The following is a 22639-nucleotide window of genomic DNA, read 5'->3' as shown; positions in this document are numbered from 1 at the left end:
ATTTTCGAACACAAATAACTGGAAAAATAATTATCCAAATTTATTTAAAAAAAATTTGAAACCAAAACTAATATTAATTGAAAAATTTTAAATACAAACGATAATAGTCGTACGACGTGCTAACGGTTGACGGAGTATGACCTATAATAATAAAGACTACATTCGATATTCGCCAATCTAAAATACGGCATAGGCATATACTTATTTAATTGTAGGTACGAATTAAACGGCTTGTTTATTTAAAATTCTAGTTTCAATGTTTATTGAATGCTTTATCTAAAATTCTTAATTAAATGCATGTTTTGGATATTAGTTTCATAATTAATCAATTTTTATAAGTATTAAAACTGTACAAATTTTAATTAATACAGAAAGATATCGAAGTTATATTAAAGAAATATATTCGTAAAAATATATCTAATTACTGTATATTGAATGGTAAAGAAAATTGAACCACAGTTAAAATAATTTTCGAGTTGCATTGTTTATATGTGTAATTTTCAAAGTAATCGTACCTGAGTGCTTTTGCGGTAACTTCCTGAGAAAATTAAATAGATACTGATTTTGAAATCATTACGAGACAATTTTTTCCAATAATTTTTGTTGCTAACAATATGCTGGATAGATGAGAGTCTTACTTTATCCCTATAAATTTCATTAATGACTTTTGGGACATTTTGTATTCATAGTTTTATTGCTGAAAATTAAATTTTGCTTTTAAAGATGTAATATCGATTTTTAACTATACAAAAATCTAATTCATGAATCGTAATTAATAATATCATGAATATAATTTTAATTAGCATAAACTTTATGACAATATAAAATATTTTGAAAAAATTATTATTAATAATTAGAATAATTATTAATAACCGATAATTTTTTTAACCGACGAAAGGGCAATGTTTATAGCTGTGTATATAGTTTGACTCAGAAGTCCTTGATCACTCTTTTTCCAAGTCAGATACAGAAAAATGTTTCATGCAAAAATTTTGCGTAAGAAAGTGTGAAATCTCATCGCCACCTTAACTTTGAAAGTCAGTTAAAGGTCGACTCGTTTTCTTTACTGGTCAGAGACAGAGGATCACTTTCAATTATAAGACTTTTTTGAAATATGAAAGTTTTGTCAGTTTCAGCAAAGTATGTAAAAATCTATCTATGCATAAGGCTTTAATTTCGAAACTATGTTTGATCATAGGATAAGGTTTTTGAGATTTACTTTTGAATGCCGAAGTGATATTTTTCTAAAAGGTCCCCAAAACTCAAAAATTTAGCCAAAAGTTGATAGTTTTTATAGATTTTTTCATTAAATTTCGGGCAAATTTATTCAAATTTCGAAAAAATTCTGGGAAACATCTTTCTAATCTAAATGATCTTCTATGCCTTACCGGTAACGGAAACCTTTAACTGTCTTTGTAGGTCATAGTCCCATCCATCATCCAATTTTTACGATTATTCTTAATTCAAGACTTGTTGATTCAATCAGAGCTACGATTTTCTTTTACTACTTTCCTATACTTTTTTCAGCTTTTGCGTGGTCGAGTTTTATTTTTAAATAAACTTACTTCTTTTAATTTTTATATTTCTATTTTTTACAACGGATTTTTTTTTACTACCACCCGTACAGTTAGTGTGTAATAGCTTCCATTTAAGAAAAATAACGGAATTTATTTATTAAGATTAAATAAATTTTAATATTAGTAAATATTGTTATAAAATTTGAAAAATACATTTCGATAATAAATAAAAATTATTGAAATTGTATATATATAGATCAAAATCTACTTTTATATAGATGATATTAATTTCAAATAATAAAATTTGTAATTATTTCTATACAATTTTCATATGAAATTTGATTCTTAATTGGGTAATAAGTACCGCGTACTCAAATATTAGTAAACACACAAAATGTTAATATTTATAACAAAAAAGAAGAAGCCTAAACCGATAAATATTATAATAAAACAAATTATCGAAAGAAAAAACCAAAAATCTCAGAAAATATAAAAAATAAAAACATTTGGTTTACATCTGAAACAGAATAATAATTTCAATTAAATTTAATATTTAATACTATTTGAAATACGTTGAAAAATATATAGAACAAAGTTGTCTCTTTCTTAAGGAGGATCCCTCACCAGTAATAGAAAATAATAAATTAGTAGAAAATGATCCAAATTTTTAGTATGTTGTAGTTAACGATACATATTATTAAATCAAAAAAAAATTTGGATATCTGATCGATCAATTAAGAGAGTTTTTATTAATTAAAAATACACTAAATAACATAATCATCCTCATATCATGCTATGTTATTTAGTGTATTTTTAATTAATTAATTACTCTCTTAATTGATCGATAAGATACCCAAATTTTTTTTTTATTTAATAATATGTATCCTTAACTACAACATACTAAAAATTTCGCCAGGCATCGCGTCGATGTATACAGGATGTTCTGTTATTGACTGTAGATCATTGGCCTACAGAATAAGCTCATAATGACGAAGGAAAAAGTTATTTTCAAATTTTGGATTTGAGGCCTAATTTGCGAGTAATGGCTATGGTACAAATCAAAAACAAAATGAGAATAATCAAAAAATTTAACCATTAGATCCAAAATTGGAAAATAACTTTTTCCTTCCTCTTTATGAGCTTATTTTGTAGGCCAACGTTTTGCAGTCAATAACAGAACACTCTGTATATGGTTTTGCATTACGACTTATTGATTGGAATTTTTCGGACAACGATCATCTCATAATTTCGAGTGTAGAATGAAACTGTATTTGTATTGTTTTTTAATTAAAATTAACCGGACAATAAGGTAATTTATAGATTAAAATTAGAATTTTCGATACATTATTAATTGCTAACTCAAACGTACACTGTTAAAAATTTCTATGGCAATATGAAAGAAAATGCGCTGAAATTAAATTTTCAATGCAGTTTTCTCAAGTCTAGCAAGTTTTTTTCTGTCCTACCCTTATCTTCCTTATTCCTTTATCAAATTCCATGATTCCCCTCTCATTTTCAAGCTTATTATGTCTAGGTTTGACCCAAAATATACTCACGATCTAAAAATGTTCCGCTTAGTAAAAACACGCTAGAGATATATATAATTTGAACGAAAAAATAATTTAAATAAATTTAAATAATAAATTTATTAGGCGAACATGTTAGTTTTTACAGATGCTTTCCTATAATACTCTATAAAAAAGCCTTAATCCACAATTTCTTGAAATTTGTGATTTTTAACCTAGATAATATATATTTACTTACTTTTTAAGCTACATTCTTATATTTGATAGCAGAGAACTTTGTACATTGAACATTCAAGAAAATTATAATATATGATTTAAATATTATATAGTTAGTAAGCTATATGATAGGAAACGCGTAATTCGATCATTTAAACTTTTAAATGACTTTGTTAACTTTATTAATTAATCAATAATAATTAAAATATGTCATATTTTATTATTTAAAATAATTGTTATTTATAATAAGTTGAATATTTTTAATTATTTAAACTTTAAAATATAATGTTCACATAAATGCTCTTTTATACACGGTTTTAATTCTAGAAAGTTATCTGATGAGATTTCATTAATAATAATCTTTTTATTTTATAAATAGAAATGCCTTTCTTTGTTTACAACACGTGAAAATGATTGTGACAAAAATTGAAACTAATATTTTTACCAATTTTCATTTCAATCCATGACTTTTTGGTTTGTAAAGTCACATAATTTATTATGCATCAATGATCCGGAAAAAGAAGAACGGTCTGGCTATTTTTTTTCAAATAGTCATACTCGTGTAAAATTATATCATTTCGAATCGAATATATCTTGTAAATAAGTAGCAAAAGCTTCTAGTTCTTATTAAAACTGTGCTGTCTACCAGAACCAACTGGTAGTGTCCTACAGAAAAAAAATTAATTCAAAATACTCGTATGACATTCATATAAATAAATTCCAATAAAATAAATACGGATAAATGATTTACTTTATATTTACTTATTGCTCTATCGATTTTTGGAATCCTTAGCACAAATATTTCTTAAAGCAAGCTAAAACCGTCTTTTTATTTATTTTCCAATTTGGAATTTGTGAACAATAATGCTCATAAAATCCACAGCCGTTTCCTCGGCGTTACCCCGTGAATAACGTTTGAATTTTTATACCTTGTATATATGAAATATACCAAGATATACTTTTAGTCCCACGTTTATAACGCTTAAAAATTTTGATGCTACGAACAAATTTATGTATGTAGATGTGTTCATAAAATCACCTAATTAGCCTATTTCCGATTGTCTGTCTGTCCATCTAACCGTCATAATGATAACTCACAAACGAAACTAAATATCTCAGGACGTAAAAAGTGAGATTTAGTTCGTAAATGAGCAAAATAGTACAATTAGATCTTGGGCCCGTATAATTCATCTTGTAAACCGTTAGAGGTAGAACGAAAGTTAAAGTTAATTGACTCGAAATCAGAATATTTAAGTATATTTTTACATAAATTTTAACTTTTTTCAAATTTCATGATTTATTTTTTACTAACGATACTACCCTATTATGTTAATTTAAAAAATTTTATTTGTGCAATTTCATCTTTTATTTTCAAAATTTCTAGAGCAACAATTTTCATTATTTACTATTTTTCAATAATTTTTATTTGACATTTATTAAACCATTATTTAATCAATTGAAAATTAGTCATATTTTTAATAAAACATATGATTTTCTGTAAATTTTATAAGATTTTATAAGAACAGCTCTAAAGTTCTAACTCTAAAGTTTGTAACGTTTTGAAATATAAATGATACAAAAAAAAATTATTTAAATCAACAACTGATAATTGGCAAAACTTTATATGTGAAAAACGCTACATAATACATTTAAACAGTTATTTTTTTATTGACATTAAAATTTTGTGCAAACCTCGCACTAAAGGTATGTTGAAGACATGCTTTTAAGTACCACCCGTGTTTTTCTCATTTTTTCATAATTGTGATAGATATGCAATTACTGTTGTAGATGCGTAGGACAAAATTATATAATTAGTACATAATTTTTATTTAAGAAGTTCTACGCACCTACAACATTAATTCCATCTATATTACAATTGAAAAAAAAAAAAAATAATAAAAAACAAATGAAAATAAACAATTGACTGCATTGCGGTCGATATAGTCAAGAAACAAATCGCATTTGTCGGTGGTTTTTTACATTTTGTAAATTTTACTTGTTTATTTAAATTTTTATACCTGTTTATTTATAAATTTTACTATGTATATGAAATATACATAGTAAGTTTAGTCCCAGTTTTTTGTAACGCTTAAAAATAATATTGATACTATGAACAAAATTTTCGTATAGGTGTGTTTATAAAATCACCTAATCAGTCCATTTCCGGTTGGCTGTCTGTCTGTCTGTCTGTCGTCTATCGTCTGTCTGTCCGTCTGTCATCACGATTACTCAAAAACGAAAAGAGATATCAAGCTGAAATTTATATAGCATGCTAAGGACGTAAAAAGTGAGGTCAAGTTCGTAAATGAGCAACGTAGGTCAATTGGGTCTTGGGTCCGTAGGACCCATCTTGTAAACCGTTAGAGATTAGAACGAAAGTTAAGTATAAAAAATGTTCCTTACAAAAAAATCAACAACTTTTATTTGAAATTTTTTTTCGTAAACATTACTGTTTAACCCCGAATTAGATTAGAACATTATATAGTATGTATTATATATCAGTTATGTGTGTTTAGAACTACAGTATGCGTTATATATACACGATAGTGGCTGTCTAAGAGTCACAGAATAACTTATACTCATTCCACGGGGGATCATGTGCTCTTATCGCGATTGAGTCAAATCATTTTTTCTAACATTTCAAATAATTATTTTTGTTTATATTAAGGGCGTTTAGCTCGAAAATTATATAAAAGCCTTCATATATTTTCTACATTTGATATGAAATATACAGAAGTGAATTCAAAAAATAATACTATTTAAACAATAATAAACAATTGTTTATGTCATTATTTACAAAATTTTATATTATATTTTATATGTACATTTATGGTATAAAACATGACAATATTTTAACAACCACACATGAAATCGTTTGGTCGCCTCTCGGTTGCATCGTTCTTATAGGTATTCTTCGTTATATTATATTTAAAATATAAACTACTATTTTTATTTCATTTTTTTACTAAAAAAAAAAACAAAAAAATAGTAAAAAAAAAAATACAATAAAACGGTATGGTTAAGGAGTATTGTTCTCAATAGTACATAAATAATCCAAAATAAAAACTAACTGCCACGAATTTCTATTTTATAGAAATATAAACAAAACACTTTTTAACAAAAAACAAACAAAAAGACAAAAAGTTAGTGTGAACTAGCCACATTAGGATCGAATCGTGAAACTAAATACTTTAAATTTTCAATTTTGTTTATTCAAAATATTGTCTGTTTCAAAATTTCTTTATAAATCGAATTTAAATCGATTCGACTTTATCTAATTTACTAATAAAAAAATCATTATTTCTTCAATTCGTAAATGAAAATTATCGCATAGGAGTAGAATTGACATTTGTCCTAAATTTGAAAAATTGATTTATATGTTACAATTAGTATCTGATTTACACCAATAAATTATTATCTAAAAATATTAATGATCCTTATATTTTATTAAAATTAATTTTGTGTTTTGTTATCTACATATTATGATTAATAGTGGACATTTAGTGGACAAAAGGCATATTATCGTCGTTTGTAAAAATTTCTGTAGCATCCTCAAAAGAGTCCTGAGCCTATTTTTATTTTAGTGTAAAAAAAGCGATATAAAATTTCGAGAGATGTATCTATGTCAGTGTTCATTTTGGGTCCTTCTAGGGTTCTTACGGGTGCTTTACTGAATCCCATATAACAAATCATTATCATATGCGATATCTATCCTTGGTTTATATTTTAATATCATCTGCTTCTCTAGTTTGAAGTCGATTAAAAATAAAGTTAGTTGCAATGGTTTGCTTAGTTCGTGGCTTACTAAGGCAAATAAATAATCATAAATATTGCCAAGTAATTCTCTTACAATCAAATATGAATACTTCTTTCATAAATCATGTTTTAAGTAAATGAGACTGAAAATATCCTGAATATATAATTAATATGTTAAACATAATTTTGATTTATCGGTACAAAACGGTATGATCGCTATGGCACTTAGGGACCAGATCGATAGCATTCTGATAAAGTAAATTAAGGTAGGTACCTGTGATAAATAAAGCCCAGAGGGTAATAAGCATATGACAAATTAATTCATGAAATGATTCAAAAAAATAAATTATAATAATCTTCAAAAATCAAGTAAATTTTATTATGAAAAATTACTTGAAGGGACTTTTTTCAAGGTTTATTTTCAAGTTTAACAAATAATTTCAAAATATGATTGATGATGATTCAACAATAATAATATTATTTGCAATTGTCTTCGAAATCATTCAAAAAAATTTTAATAATCTTAATAATTTATTTAATTGTTTTATTTCAATTATTCTTGTCAAAAAATTATAGATATTTGCAACTTATTCAACCAAAGACAAAAATATCCTTCATAGTAAAAAAAAATTCATGACAATCATAAAAAATACCTTGACATTCCCATTTTATAATAAGGAGTGTGTCAAATAACGCATATGATACGATTTCGTAAAGACTTTTTAATCCTCAAAAATGCTTACTGATACAGTAACTAATAATACTTAATTAGAATAAAATTTTAATTTCTAATTTTGGAAATACGAAATACGCTACGTTAATAAAAAGGAAAAATTCAAAATTTTTGTTAGAAAATGGAGGATATAGTAGTTCCAAAAAATCGCCCGTATGAGTTGTTCTTCAATATTAAGAACTTCTTTAATAATTTCAACAAAAATTCTCGATTAATAGTCCAATGAATCCAATTTTTGTATTTTTCGGGTTATAATTACTCCATCTACCGAATTTTATAAAAATCAGACTCAAAAAATTCTAAGGGTAGCAGAAAATTGCAAGATTTTGATCTAAAAAGTACAAAAAATCGGATTTTTTTAATGATTGGATCTTTAAAATACCGTCCGAAATTCTAAACGAAAAATGATTTCTCGGGTCGATTTTAACCAATTTCCTAAAAATTTTCGATTTTGTTGGTAAAATGATTGATTTTACTTTTGATTACTAATTTAATAATTACTCTAATTAAATCATGGAAAATCCGGATGCAAATAAGATCAAGTCACAAATTTTCTTTTGACTTGGATAAAAATCAATATTAACGGCAATTTGTTCCTATAAAGAGACATTAATTTTACCATTTTACGTACAATTATTGCAATATCGCTTGAAATTATTTTTAAAAAAATAAAATTTATTAAGCCAAAAATTCACTTGTAATTGAATTTTAACTTCAGTGTGGATTTAATCAAATAAAAGTTTTAAAAAAACTGGGGCAAAGAATAATAACTTATACTGGACAATCGGAAGACATCACAGGTGAATTTTGAAAACTGATTCTTGAAATATTCTTCCAAAACGAGAGAAAGTCTCTACTCAAAAACGTTAGATTACAATATTTGTAATATTCGGTATTTTTGTTCACTAATATCTCTGTATTTTATTGTTATTCCGTTCATTGTTATGCAACAGAAATGTATTTAACTTTCCTCAAGTAAATTTTTGCCTAAAGCATAGCATATTGTTACATTCCATTGTTTCTGCGGAACCCTAAAAAAATTACAAATATTTTTATAATCCATATATCAAAAAAATTTGAATCCCTGCCTTTTATACATAATAAAAACTATATAGAAATATATAAAAGATAAAAACGATACAGTTGAATTCCTTATAATAATACGTAACTCAGTATTAATAATAATAATGTACAATTTGCCCTTGGCTCATCCCAACTTTGAAAACTCTAAAATGACTCACCTACAACAACAAACTAAAATAGACCCATATTTATTGAGAGATGATCTTGTTAAAGGTATTGTTTAGAACCATTTATAATGAAATAGTGTACATATTATATCAGTTTTTTTTAAATTGTCGGGTTTTTTTTATAAATATAATAATAATATACAGATATATATTAGATGAAATCAGTAGTTTATTTTTTTTTTTATATAAATAAATAGGTGAGGCCCATCAAATATCTATCGTTTGCCACGTACAAAGTGGTTCACAATTAAATTTGTCAAATAATAGACTGTAAGATTAGGCATCTCTTTTCCAGTCAATGACCCAAAGGAGGCAATGTGAAAGTCAAGTAATAGTCAAGTATGAGTGACATAAGAAAAATTATTTTTACTTTTTAGTACAATAAAAGCTTATCCCATAGAAAGTATTTTATACCATGTATATGAAATATATCAAGGTATACTAAGTATAGTCCCAAGTTTGTAACGCTTAAAAATATTGATTCTATGAACAAAATTTTGGTATAGATATTCATAAAATTACCTAATTAGTCCATTTCCGGTTGTCTGTCTGCCTGTCTGATTGTCTTTCTGACAATACGAAACTCAAAAACGAAAAAAGGATATCAATTTGAAATGTTTACAGCGTGCTCAGGACGTAAAAAGTGAGATCGAGTTTCTTAAATGAGCAACATAGGTCAATTAGGTCTTATGTTCGTAGAACCCATCATACAAACCGTTAGAGATAGAACAAAAATTTAAATGTTAAGAAACTTTTGTTTGAAACATTTTTTCGAAAGAATCATTGTTTGCCTGTGAGGGCGCAAATTAGGTTCGAACATTGTATAGTATATATTATACATAACGATTCCGTAATCAACAATCTCTATGCATGGTATTTCAAAAATTAACTCAGTCAATTGTTTGTTTTCACCTGTTTTCTTTAAAATTAGACAACGTATATAGGTATTTGAATATGGTGGAAGCGATGGTAAGTCCGAAAAAACAATATTTTTTTGTATGTTGGGCACTCGCGTGAGGTAAGCGTGTCATGAACTTCGCTGATATCGAAAAATGCATTTTCTTACAAAATCAAGACTTGTTTTGAATCCTTTTGTCCCTTGTAACAGTTATACTTAACGTAAATAACAAAGAGTTATCGACACCTGGGTGTTGAGGTTGGAAAGAATAAGTTTCAAAAATTAAAATATAAAAAGAAACTTCTAACTCGATTTTAGATAAAGCTACAATACAGTTAATTTCCACGTGAATAACAACCTTACCAAGCTTGCAACATTAAAAATGTGATTCCTACAAGAAATAAGTCATATTATTTTCGATTTCCAAGACGAATACAATAATTTCTAATCAGGAACTTAAAGAATTTCTTAACCTACTTTTGTGTAACGTTTTTGCGTGACATAATGTAATATCAAACACAAAGCTATTATAATATTAATTGTAGGCATAATATGTGTTGATTTCAATCTTTTGTTTCCACACATTTAGAAATGAACAAAAAAAAGTCGATATTCAAACCATATTTCTTAAGCTTCAGTATAGATTTATTATAGGATGAGAAATTAGGTCATTTTGAAACATTACAAGGATGAAGGTATTATTAAAACAACTACCACCCATAACTTTCCCAGTTTTATAAAACAATAATTTTGATTTCTAAATGTACGCACTTTTTTTCTGTTTTGAAAAATGGAAATTTTCTCAGGAAATAAATTGTTTCCAAACTGTGGATTACAATGAACCTGAACCTGTTGACAGCGGCTTAATCCAGAAAATAAACTTCGACATGACTTGGAATGACATATTCTATTTTGCCAAGAAAGTTTCCCCCCTAAAAATTTTAGATTAAATAATTTAACCTTTTACATTTACTGTTTTTTCAGTTTAGTAAATAGCATGAAAGATTTCTATTCAAAGAAGCTAGAAGTCAGGGTTCAATCGTATGTGTGACCAATATTTTTTCAACAATAATTTTTTATATAAACATAAAAATTTTCGAATGCAGTATTGCCAGTGTTTACAACTGGCAAATTTAACAAATTAACAAGTGAAAACAAACAATTGACTGAGTTAATTGTTGAAATACCATGCATAGTCAGTGTTGATTTCTTTATCACATTACACATACAAACATGTGACACATACATAACTGATAATCAAGTATAGTACATATTATAAAATTTCCGCCTAATTGGCGCCCTCACGGGTAAACAGAGATGTTTGCGAAAAAATGTTTCAAACAAAAGTTGTTAAATTTTTGATAAGAAACATTTTTTACATTTAAACTTTTGTTCTATCTCTAACGGTTTACAAGATGGGTCCTACGGACGCAAGACCCAATTGACCCATGATGCTCATTTACGAACTTGACCTCACTTTTTACGTCCTGAGTACGCTGTAAAAATTTCAACTCGATATCTTTTTTCGTTTTTGAGTTATCGTGTCCACAGACGGACGGACGGACGGACAACCGGAAACGGACTAAATAGGTGATTTTATGAACACCTATGACAAAATTTTTTCCTAGCATCATTATTTTTAAGCGTTACAAACTTGAGACTAAACTTAATATACTATGTATATTTCATATATGCATGGTATAATGAAATATTTGTGGAAAAAAAATTGTAATTTCCATTTATTGTAGCTTCCATTTATATATACACGTATGCAACACAAGTTGCATAACGGGTTTCTTAATAAACAACTTATAAATCAAAATTTTAATTTTGCTCTATCACACCCAAATTTAATACAATTTTGATAAACCAAGTATGTAATTCTACTAAATTTGGGTCAAACTTTTCATATTTGTGGTCAAAATTAACCTAGCTCTAATAAGTTCCAAGAATTTGGAGTCCTGGTCCCGGAATTAACCATATAAGTGATAGCTAGCGAAAAACTGACATCACAGCTGAAAAGAAAAACGCAAAATTAGTGGGTTTCAAAAAAAATTCCAATAACATCGGATCAAATTTGCCTGTGTTATCAAAAAATCAAATTTTTTAACTTTATGACGTCATCAGAATCCAAAAAATTTAATTTTGCTCTATCACATTCAAATTTTATCCAATTTTGATAAACCAAGTATGTAATCCTACTAAATTTGGGTCATACTTTTCATATTTGTGATCAAAATTACAATAGCTCTAATGGGTTTTAAGCATATAAGTGATAGCTAGCGATAAACTGACATCGCAGCTGAAGAAAATGACCCAAAATTAGTGGGTTTCAAAAAAAATTACAATAAGATCGGATCAAAATTAAAATCAGACTATGTAGATAAAACATCTTTATACTTCAGTTGTTTAATTTTTCTCTCATATGCGCAATCAATTTATGATTGAAACTTGAAAGTCAAACAATATTACTGCCATTATTTTTTTTAAATAAATAAAGCATTTCTATATACATGCACATAATATAATATTTATGCTCAGTATAATCTGTTTATAATTTTATTGACATACACAGTTTCCAAAAATTATCACTTTTTGAGCATTATCTTAAAAATGTAAGATTTTTATCTCATTTCGTTAGGCTCTGTACTTTTGAATATACAGACAGTATGGGGTCGAGAAGTGTGCGATTTTAAAAACGTTGTTAAAAAAGACCTATCATTTTTTCCAAACTATTGTTTACCATCTTAAATTTCTTCAAGCAATCTGCTTAAATTGTATTTTTAACTAAATTAAGTTAATTAATAAGTTATAAATAACTTGAGTACAATACCTTGAATTTTTACTTGTGAGTTTACCTGAAAAGGAGAGCTAGGATAACCGACCATCAACAATTGAAACACTGGATGAACGGAACTCACAATAGGAGAGCTTTCCTGCGAAAAGTTATGAATAATTAGGTCATCTGGAAGAACGTGTACACCTGAAAATACGTCTTCTTCTTGGAGTTCTTTTTTTAGCTCAGTTATACTTAATTGATTTTTTTAATGCTTTTTTTTTGTAATTTAGCAATATAGCAAAGATTTGATTAAAAAACAATTTATATAATTTAGTTAAAAATACAATTTATAATTTACTTGAAAATATACAATTAACTTATATAATTTGATGGAGTTGTTTACATGATCAAATTTTATCAGGTTAAAACCTAAATCGAATCATACTTTTTATATGCATTGTAGATAATCATCAGGTACAGAATGAATTTAATGAACGAGTTGCGATCGATTGATTGTACGCCTTACCATTATCAAATTTGCATAATATTACATTTCAATGAAATGAGCATTGATTAACGATCATAGTATATAAATAACGTACCTACTTAGAGGTACCTATAGTACTATAGTCATTTAAAACAAATTATTCCACCAAACTCTCAATTTTTGCATACAAGGTAAAATTTTATGATATATAGACTACAATTCGATAAAAATTGCTCTCTTACGTAAACCAAACATGAACATTTCGGACCTTTTCTGTCCATAAAAATTTGTAATATGTATTTTTGTATGATTAAGACGGTTTACTTAAGTGTTATAAAAAAATTCTGATTATCGCTTACAAAAACGATTATATCAAAAACCTTACGGGAATGAAATATAAACCAAAACGAAGCTTTTTTTCTTCTTGAATTCCTGTACTATTTTTCGTTTTCAAAATATGATCTTTTTGAAAACAATGATCACAACTAAACACAAAACCAATCCAATACAAAGCTCATCAAAGTAAATCTTTGATCGCGACTTCTTCAGGTTCAAAAATACAAAAATTTTGAATATTTAGAGAATTTTCTTTTCTTTAAATCGGTAATACAATTAGTTTTTTTTTATTTCAAATAGTTTTGAAGATATTTTAAAAAATTTTCTTGGCAGAAAATATACGAAATTTTTATGCTAAGCTCACGTTATAGAGATGTAAACTTTTTTTATTAGATTCTAGTCATCAAACTCTACATGCCAGTAAAAATTTACGTTGTCTGTAAAAAGTGAGACATAAAAGCCCAAGATGGTTGTACTACTATACTCTAACATTATTTAAATTGTAAATAAACTTTATAAAGTTTTTTTATTTATTACAATGTAAAAAAATAAAAACTTTTATATATAAGATTTCGTGGATGTGGCCCTGGCGAATGACTAGTTGATAAAGTCGCTTAAGTAAAACATCGAAAATTGTAGGATTCTACAGTACCATAAACAAGTTATATTAACCAAAGTCAAAGAAGATCAATTTTTGCGCATCAATCACTCGATAAAAAAGTAACTATTCAAATATATTGTTTGGAAAGCACATTCTAAATATGATATCTCAGTGAAGGTGACTGAAGAGAATAACTAACTAAATTAATTGTGTAAATATCTAGCATATGCTTGTTGTATCAATGTTGTTGTATCAAATTATTTAAATTGTTTCAAACAAAAGTAGTTTCTTTTATTAACAGGAAAAATTTTCGTATTTAAATTTTTCTTCTATCCCTTACGGTTTCAAAGATACTTAGTTCTATAGTTTCTTAGTTTCGAGGATGAGCCTCATTTTAATACTAACTTTTTACTGAAATCTGATGGAATGTATTTCTCAGGTATCATATATCATTCGTAAACCATGAGTTAGTTGCGCAAATATTTCAAATTTTTAATAAACAATAAATTATTAATTAAATGAAACGATCCATGTAAAAGTCGATTTAAAAAATTAATTAATAGGCAACTTGTTTTACTCATATGTTATTTATGTATAATACTTAAGTCATCACATAAACGTAATACAAGTTGCATATATATTATTAAATGAAACGATCCATGTAAAAGTCGATTTAAAAAATTAATTAATAGGCAACTTGTTTTACTCATATGTTATTTAAGTATAAAACTTAAGTCATCACATAAACGCAATACAAGTTGCATATATATTATTAAATGAAACGATCCATGTAAAAGTCGATTTAAAAAATTAATTAATAGGCAACTTGTTTTACTCATATGTTATTTAAGTATAATACTTAAGTCATCACATAAACGCAATACAAGTTGCATATATATTAGCAAAAAGTGAACCGATTTTCACGAATTTTAAGTCACTTGTGAAGTCAAAACATGATATAGAAAATTCATCTCGCCTTAAAAATTTCTGTTAACCTATATCTCTTTTCGTTTTTGAGTTATATCGTGTACACAGGCTGACAAACAATCTGACGGACTTATCCGTTCATGTGTTTCGAATAAATATTTCTAAGTTTAAAATGTTACAAACTTTAGACTAAATTTAATACAATCCTGATACATCAATTTGCTATCTACAAGTTTTTCTTCTACCATGTCAATGATTGAAAGGAGGAAAGTCAGAAAACATAATTTTTAGTACAAAAAGCTTTATTCTTCGTATCAAAATACATAAAAAATATGCATATATATATATATATAATTATTCAAAAAATGACTAGACTGGTATTACAAAAAAATTTGTTATAAAATTTTATTAAAAAATATAGTTTGTTCCATTTGCAATTACTGATTGAGCGTGCGCGTGAGTCGAACCACAATTTCATCACAAAAAGTTTGTGCGCTGGTACCTTGAAGATGTCTTGCTAACTGGTTTCTGTTGAGTAGTTCAAAACACTATCAAAAACAAGACTGAACGCAGTAACTCATTCAATGTCGTTTATTTTAAGAAGCATAAATGACGTTTCTCCATGCTTGCCCAAAACGCTTCTTTGTACCTAAAACTAATCTCAAAAACCTGAAAAAATCCTCTGACTCTTTAAAAATCGTTGATACACCTTGCCTTGCCAAGTTGCACGTTACTTTTTTTCTCAGAGAAAAAATTTTTATTGGATATGTAAAATTTTCGAAAATATTTATGAGTAAAATAGAAATTGCACTTTGCACAAAAACCGAATTTTAAATTTAATGGTACATAATACTTGGCAAGACTCCAATCCATTCTGGTTTACGCCTGAAATAATTAATAAAAAAAAACGTCAGATATAACCAAAATTATTTTTTAAAGTTTTATTTTTCAAACATTATTTTTTACAAACTGCACTGATTTGTGAAGAAAGTGGGAAAAATCAAGATTGACTCGATTAGCACAGACTAGCAGAGCGTGATTGAGGTCAGCGAAGCGGCCTATCATCATATAAATAGAACAAGCTTTTATAATTGGAATTTTAAAACAATTGTATGCAGAATAAACAAAAAGAAAAATTCATGAAACTCTCAGCGAACATTGGACTCTGAGCCTCAGAAATCTAAATCAGGCCTTGGAAGTTTTTATTGTTTCTCCCACTTCCTTGAATGATCAGCAGTCAGACTTACAACTTAGGAATATGATTCACGGATAACACTTGAATATTATTACGTGTCACAATTTCCGATTGAGAACGTTCCTGTTGTGTTTTCGCAAGCCATTGTTTGGTAGCCCGATGAATACGATCCGGGTCACGCATTACATTTGGTACCGTTAAACTACGGGTACGTAACGGTTGAATTTTTTTCGTTAACGTTTTTAATTGCTGACGACGTCGTATAAAATTCATATCTTGATCTTGAAATTCTTTAATTAATTTTTTTGATTCAATTGTACGTATTTCTTTTTCTATATCTTGAACGTATCTTTGTTCTTCCTCTTGTTTTTGTTTTTCGATTAATTTTGTTTGTTTCCAATTGGCAATTTTCACTTTAATTTTCATACGATCATTTTCTGTTACGATTTTACTTTTGCCATAAACAGATTGTGGTGGCGATACAATTTGTTTTTCTTCTTCAAGTTTTTTGGTTTTACTTTCCTGAAATAATGAAATACCATTTAAGTTTAAAATTTCATAATCGTCCGTAAAGTAAAGCAAGGATATTTTATGGATGACAGAAGCAGAATGATTAGTGTTCGACCAATTAACGAGTTTTTGTGTCACTGTCTCCCTGTTTAAAAGTTTGACAAAAAACATTAGCACAACCAAAAATTTTAGATTAAATAATGTGCGGACCTTCTTACTAAACATTCTAAGTCCTCTAAAATTGAAGCTGTCCCAAAACATACCTTCCACTCTTTAATTTTAGCCTTCAAAATTTTATCATCATTTTTCGGTGATATTTTTTCTTGTTTCACAGGTTCTGGTTTCATAATAGTCGTATTATCGGTGAAATTAATTTCAATAGTACGTTTAACAGTTTTACTTTGTCTCCAATTTCGTATAGCATTTTTATATTTCTCTTTTTTGTTCTCATATTCCATAAACCATTCCACATGTTCTATTATAGATTCGTCCGTTTTTTCTAAACAAAAAATTTATTATTAAGGTAGTATAGCAGTATCGAGACGGAAAACAGTTTATTCAAATCAGGATATCATTTTTGGATAAATTTAAAAATAATAGTTGTTAACTTTGACCCTCAATTCTGCTATACTACCCTAAAAGTTCAAAAAATGGAATTGAAGTCAAAGATTACCTGGTAAGAAATTTGATAAAACTTTAATTAATGTCACAATATCTTTTTCATGTTGTCTGTAATATTTTAAAAATATTCCATGATCATCCACACCCCAACCACCTTCATGACCACCTTTCTCATGGACAAAATCCAGAAATTTTGATATTTCCTAAAATAGCAATTAAATGAAGAAAGAAAAACTTTAAACTAGTAAGTTGTTCCTTACAAAAAAAAGCCAATATTTTTCGTTAGAAACATTGTTTTTGAACATCGAATTTGTATTCTGAAAACGGGTAAAGACTTCTTTTAAATTTTACCTTAGAACTACTCTTAGTTGATTTACTCAAGTGTTTTTTTGCTATCGAATCTTTTTTCACATCGTCAGTTGTTTCAAATAAATCATTTTTGGATAAGATTTTATTCAGATCTGTATTGATATCATTTTCATCAAATTTTAATCGTTCTAATTCCGAATTAATTTGACTTCTCAATACGGAAATGTTTTTCTCAATAAACGCAATTGAATTTTTAAAATATGATAAATCTAAAATTAAAAAACTAATTTAGTGCCAAGTAAAAAAAAGATACTGCAAAAATTTATACAAAAAGTTTTTTTGAAGAATACTCCTTAAGAATCGATTTTTATATAAGGCCCAATATGAAAAAAATATGAGTAAAAATCTCTTGATCGAATGTACTATCGTGCGCATCTTTCACTTTTTAGTATTGCGTGTGTATAACTTGTATGCTTGTGTCCTGTCGACAAAGCACCTATTGCTTGAAACTGACAATAACCTGATCGACACAGCACACAGCGAAGTTATTACCCACCGATTTAGAATGACTACATAGCTACTCAGCCAATGTAAATCGTACATCTTCAGGTTACCATTTATATATTATATAAATGCATAGAAATGTTATACATAGTACGTATAACAGACAAAGCATCTATTGTTTGAAACTGACAATAATATAACGGGCACAATACACTAAACAACACTTAAGGGGTAAACACCAATCTTGCGTCGGAGCTGACACTTGATACACACAATTTTTTATCCGTACATCCTCTAAACAGTCATTTTAAGCGATGAGTTGAAAAATCTTATAAGTTGATGCTAGTGAAAGACACAGGGAAGGTTTAAGAAAGCTTGTTGTATACATTTTGGGGTTTAAAATACATGCATGCCTTTTACGCGCTAGGTATACACTTTAGTATATATACACGAATAGCCTTTCTAATTTAAAATGTTACTCTATTCTTTATCAATAAATTTTATTAAAAATATTTATTTTGTATATAGAGAAAATAATACATAAATATTACAAAAATAATACGAGGTACGAAAGTTCGAAATGACTTTTATATGATCCGGAAGGGAAAGTTAAAGTTGAAAGAAATTTCTGTACTTTTGGTTACTCAACTAGATTTTCCCACTTATAAAAAAATGAAACACCCTGTGTACGTAAATTTTATTAGTTACATTGAAACAAAACATAAATACAAAACTTTTTTACCAAATTCTTTCAGTTTATTTTTATCAGTTATATCTTTCTTTAATCGTTTACGTGCCATTACAAGTGTTTTTAAATTTTTAATCATTAATTGACGATCATATTGTTTTTTCTTCATTAATTCATGTCGGTAATTATAAAAATCATTACTTAAAACACTTTTTAACGCTGATAGAGTAAATTCTGACACACGCTCAAAGTGTTTTTGTTGTGATTTTAATTGTAACATATCCTTTATAAACTTTTTAATATCATTCTCATCATTATTATTCATTATTGACATTTTTTTCTAAGACTTTTGACCTTTTTAAGGAGAAAATATGAGTTAAAGAATTTTGTAAACAAACTTTGACGTACGATTGACGTTTGGTTAGTTACAATAAACGCCACTAGATGGATATGAATTCAAGATTTTAAGGTTATTTATTTTTCGCGTTAATTTTCATCTTGCATTTTCTTAAATCAACAATGCTTTCACGTGCATTTATATATTCGTCAATATTGGATACCGTAAAGGTATGCGAAAAAAGTGTTTCAAAAATTCAAAAAATAACTCAACAGAGTTTTAAATTTTATGTGTTTTGTAGGTATCGTCAGCCGGGGCCAATCCACTCGTTTTAAAATCATCAGTTGTTGGAGGATCATATATTACAGTTCGAAATAAAATATCAACTCCTATTAATACTGTTATAATGTTTGTACCCCAACAGGAGGTAAAATTGATGTTTTTATTTCCCGATTTCATCAGAAATCGGGTACTTTTATCAATTTGATGAATGGTTTTTGAAATATCGTCTAAAATCCTGTATGAAAAGCTTTTATTTCGAAGCAAATCCGGAGATATCTCGAAAAATACTCATATAATCGTCAAATGAGATAAATTTTCAAATTTTAATTATAAAGACAAAAAAATTTAAGATATTCCCTTCGAAGCATTTCTTAATTATTTGAAATAGATTACCAGGGCCGGATTAATCCTCAACGGGGCCATAGTCAACCATCAATTTGGGGGCCCTTTTTTCACGTCCGTTCCCTTCTTTTTTCCCTTGTTAAAAAATACAAACTTATATCTTTCATAAAAATTTTATTGTCACAATGTAATAATATCAATAAAATTACTACCTACATTTTAAACATGTCGTTTTCTACATTTGTTTTCGGCAAATTCATCAATTATATCATTAATATCGATTTTGTTCAATAAATCTGACTCAATGCTAAGTATACCTAACATCTCGAGTCGCTCTTGTCGCGTTGTAGTTCTTTCAGCAGCTTTGATTCTTTTTAATTGCGAGAAGGATCGTTCGGCAGAACAATTTGTGATCATCCCCTGGAAGGCTTCTACACCCTCTATTGCAAAAATAACCGAAATTTTTCAAAATAAAAACAATCAGTGTACATTTTGAGATAATTCTTTTTTATTATTCAATATTTTCTCCTTTCACTTCGATACACTTCTTTGCCCGCTCATACAATTTGTCAAATGAGTCGGAAATGTCCTTTTTAGGAACCTTGTCTAGTTCGTCGGTCGTCGCCTTTTGAATGCGGTCAATTGAGTAAATTTTATTTTCAGTTCTGATTATATTTTTCTTTCACTCTCTAGAATTTTATGTTTGTAAGAAAACTTTAGAAGTCTTTTTCATTTTTCGGGGGCCCCAGACAACTGCCTATTCTGCCTACTTGTTAATCCGGCCCTGTAGATTACAATTTCCCTTTCAGGATCAACGCTTGCAAATACTTTTGAATAAATAAAAAATTGGCTAATTTTTAAAAATATATTTCCAGGAGTATTATTTTCAGTATTAATATTTTTGTGTATTTTTTAGTCATGGATAGTAGAACGTATGGGTAAATTTCACCGAATATTAGAACCTGGTTTAAATGTGTTATTACCAGTTATAGATCGGGTTAAATATGTGCAAAGTTTAAAAGAAATTGCAATTGATGTACCCAAACAGAGCGCAATCACATCAGATAATGTAACGCTAAGTATCGATGGTGTATTATATTTACGAATATTAGATCCATATTTAGCAAGTTATGGTGTTGAAGATCCAGAATTTGCCATTACACAACTAGCACAAACCACAATGAGATCAGAATTAGGAAAAATTTCATTGGATAAAGTATTTCGAGAACGTGAAAGTTTAAATGTTAGCATAGTGGAATCGATAAATAAAGCTAGTGAAGCATGGGGGATAACATGTCTACGTTATGAAATTCGTATGTTTCATTTATAAAACGGAAAATGGTGTCAATAATTTGCCGAGTTACAATATTTATTATTATTAGGTCATGATCCACTTTTTCTTTATGTTTGTTGTCTGTAAAACATCGATAAATGTCAGAGGTGGATTTCACCCATAGGCAGTTTCAAAAATTAGCGCTTCCGTACTAAAAATCTATCAATAAACACTTTTTTAGATCTTTAGTTTCAATTTATCATCTAACCATGATGTAGTCTGGAGGTTTACTTTTTACAGAGATTTGTATTCTATCTCGATGACGGCGAATTGTTGACCCAAATCGTGATCATTAAATATCCGTTTCAAAATGGAACTCTAATACATAGAAAATTTTGTTTTTATTGAATTCAGGTGACATAAAATTACCTGCAAGAGTACAAGAAGCGATGCAAATGCAGGTCGAAGCTGAAAGGAAAAAACGTGCTGCTATCCTAGAATCTGAAGGTGTGCGTGAAGCCGATATTAATGTAGCAGAAGGAAAACGGCAATCTCGAATTCTTGCTTCTGGTATGCTAATCTTATAATACAATTTATTTTTTGATGAAAAATTCTTCAGCCTAATGAAGTTAATGGAGTAAACCATTGAATTCCTGGAACACCACCATATATTCAAATCGAATATAATCTAGATTGTTAGAATAAACTTTTTTTTATAGAGGCTGAACAACAGGAAAGAATAAACAAAGCCAAAGGTGAAGCAACCGCCATACTTAAAATTGCTGAAGCGCGAGCCTGCAGTTTAAATGTTGTTGCAAATGCATTACAATCAGTGAATGGAAAAAACGCTGCATCATTAAGTGTCGCTGAACAATATGTACATGCATTTCAAAAGATGGCACGCACAAATAATACACTTATATTACCATCAAATGTTGGTGATGTATCTAGTTTGGTTGCACAAGTAAGTTATACCCATGGATATAGGAATATTTTAAAAGGGATGGAGTATAACCGAGTGGGGTGAGTCTTAACTCAGGAGGAAGAGAAATATTATCGTTCTATTTGAATTTCCCGCAAATGAGAGCCGCAGCCAATCAAAAGTAGGCACATTGCTTCCCCCCTGAGTGATACAACACCCTCGTCTAAAGTAGGACTTTATACTACATCCCTACTATAATTACTAGATCCGTAGTTATACCACTTTAGTCAAATTAACAATAATTTTTTCTTCAATCTATTTATCACATTTTCGTTTCTAGGCAATGAGCGTTTTTAATCATGTAACAAAAGAAAATAATAGACAAGCAGAGAATGTTTCAGATCATGAAAATCTTGCTCAATCATCATCGAATGTAATTGATTCGTCACAAAACGAAATGCAACAATTGTTATCTAAAGAAAATCAAGATGAAAAAGATATAAAACCTGTGCGTTCTGATGTTTTGTAAAAAATATTGTGATTTGTATTAAAATTTGTTAAAACTATATTTCTTATGTATATTTATTTTCCTATAAAAATCATTTTTACTTATTTATAACGTGAGAAGCG

At 28.0% G+C, this 22639-nt stretch overlaps 2 protein-coding genes across 2 annotated transcripts; one reads left to right on the top strand and one right to left on the bottom strand.

Moving 5' to 3' along the window:
- Nucleotides 1–15407: 15407 nt before the first annotated feature.
- On the bottom strand, nucleotides 15408–18995 carry LOC123297288 (coiled-coil domain-containing protein 112-like). Its single transcript, XM_044878892.1, has 6 exons — nucleotides 18908–18995; nucleotides 17704–17930; nucleotides 17405–17555; nucleotides 16995–17230; nucleotides 16274–16743; nucleotides 15408–15911 (listed from the first exon to the last, which is right to left on the bottom strand). The coding sequence occupies exons 1-6, from the start codon at nucleotides 18990–18992 to the stop codon at nucleotides 15863–15865; spliced, it is 1218 nt and encodes a 405-aa protein (XP_044734827.1). The 5' UTR covers nucleotides 18993–18995; the 3' UTR covers nucleotides 15408–15862.
- A 2-nt stretch (nucleotides 18996–18997) lies between these two features.
- LOC123297289 (stomatin-like protein 2, mitochondrial) lies at nucleotides 18998–22539 on the top strand. Its single transcript, XM_044878893.1, has 7 exons — nucleotides 18998–19034; nucleotides 19217–19420; nucleotides 19492–19617; nucleotides 20731–21127; nucleotides 21502–21657; nucleotides 21807–22051; nucleotides 22350–22539. Exons 2-7 carry the CDS (start codon nucleotides 19373–19375, stop codon nucleotides 22536–22538), a joined length of 1161 nt encoding a protein of 386 aa, XP_044734828.1. The 5' UTR covers nucleotides 18998–19034; nucleotides 19217–19372; the 3' UTR covers nucleotide 22539.
- The last annotated feature ends 100 nt before the right edge of the window (nucleotides 22540–22639 follow it).

Source organism: Chrysoperla carnea, chromosome 4 (genome assembly GCF_905475395.1).
Source record: "Chrysoperla carnea chromosome 4, inChrCarn1.1, whole genome shotgun sequence".
NCBI lineage: Eukaryota > Metazoa > Arthropoda > Insecta > Neuroptera > Chrysopidae > Chrysoperla > Chrysoperla carnea.
This window is presented reverse-complemented; position numbering and strand designations above follow the sequence as displayed.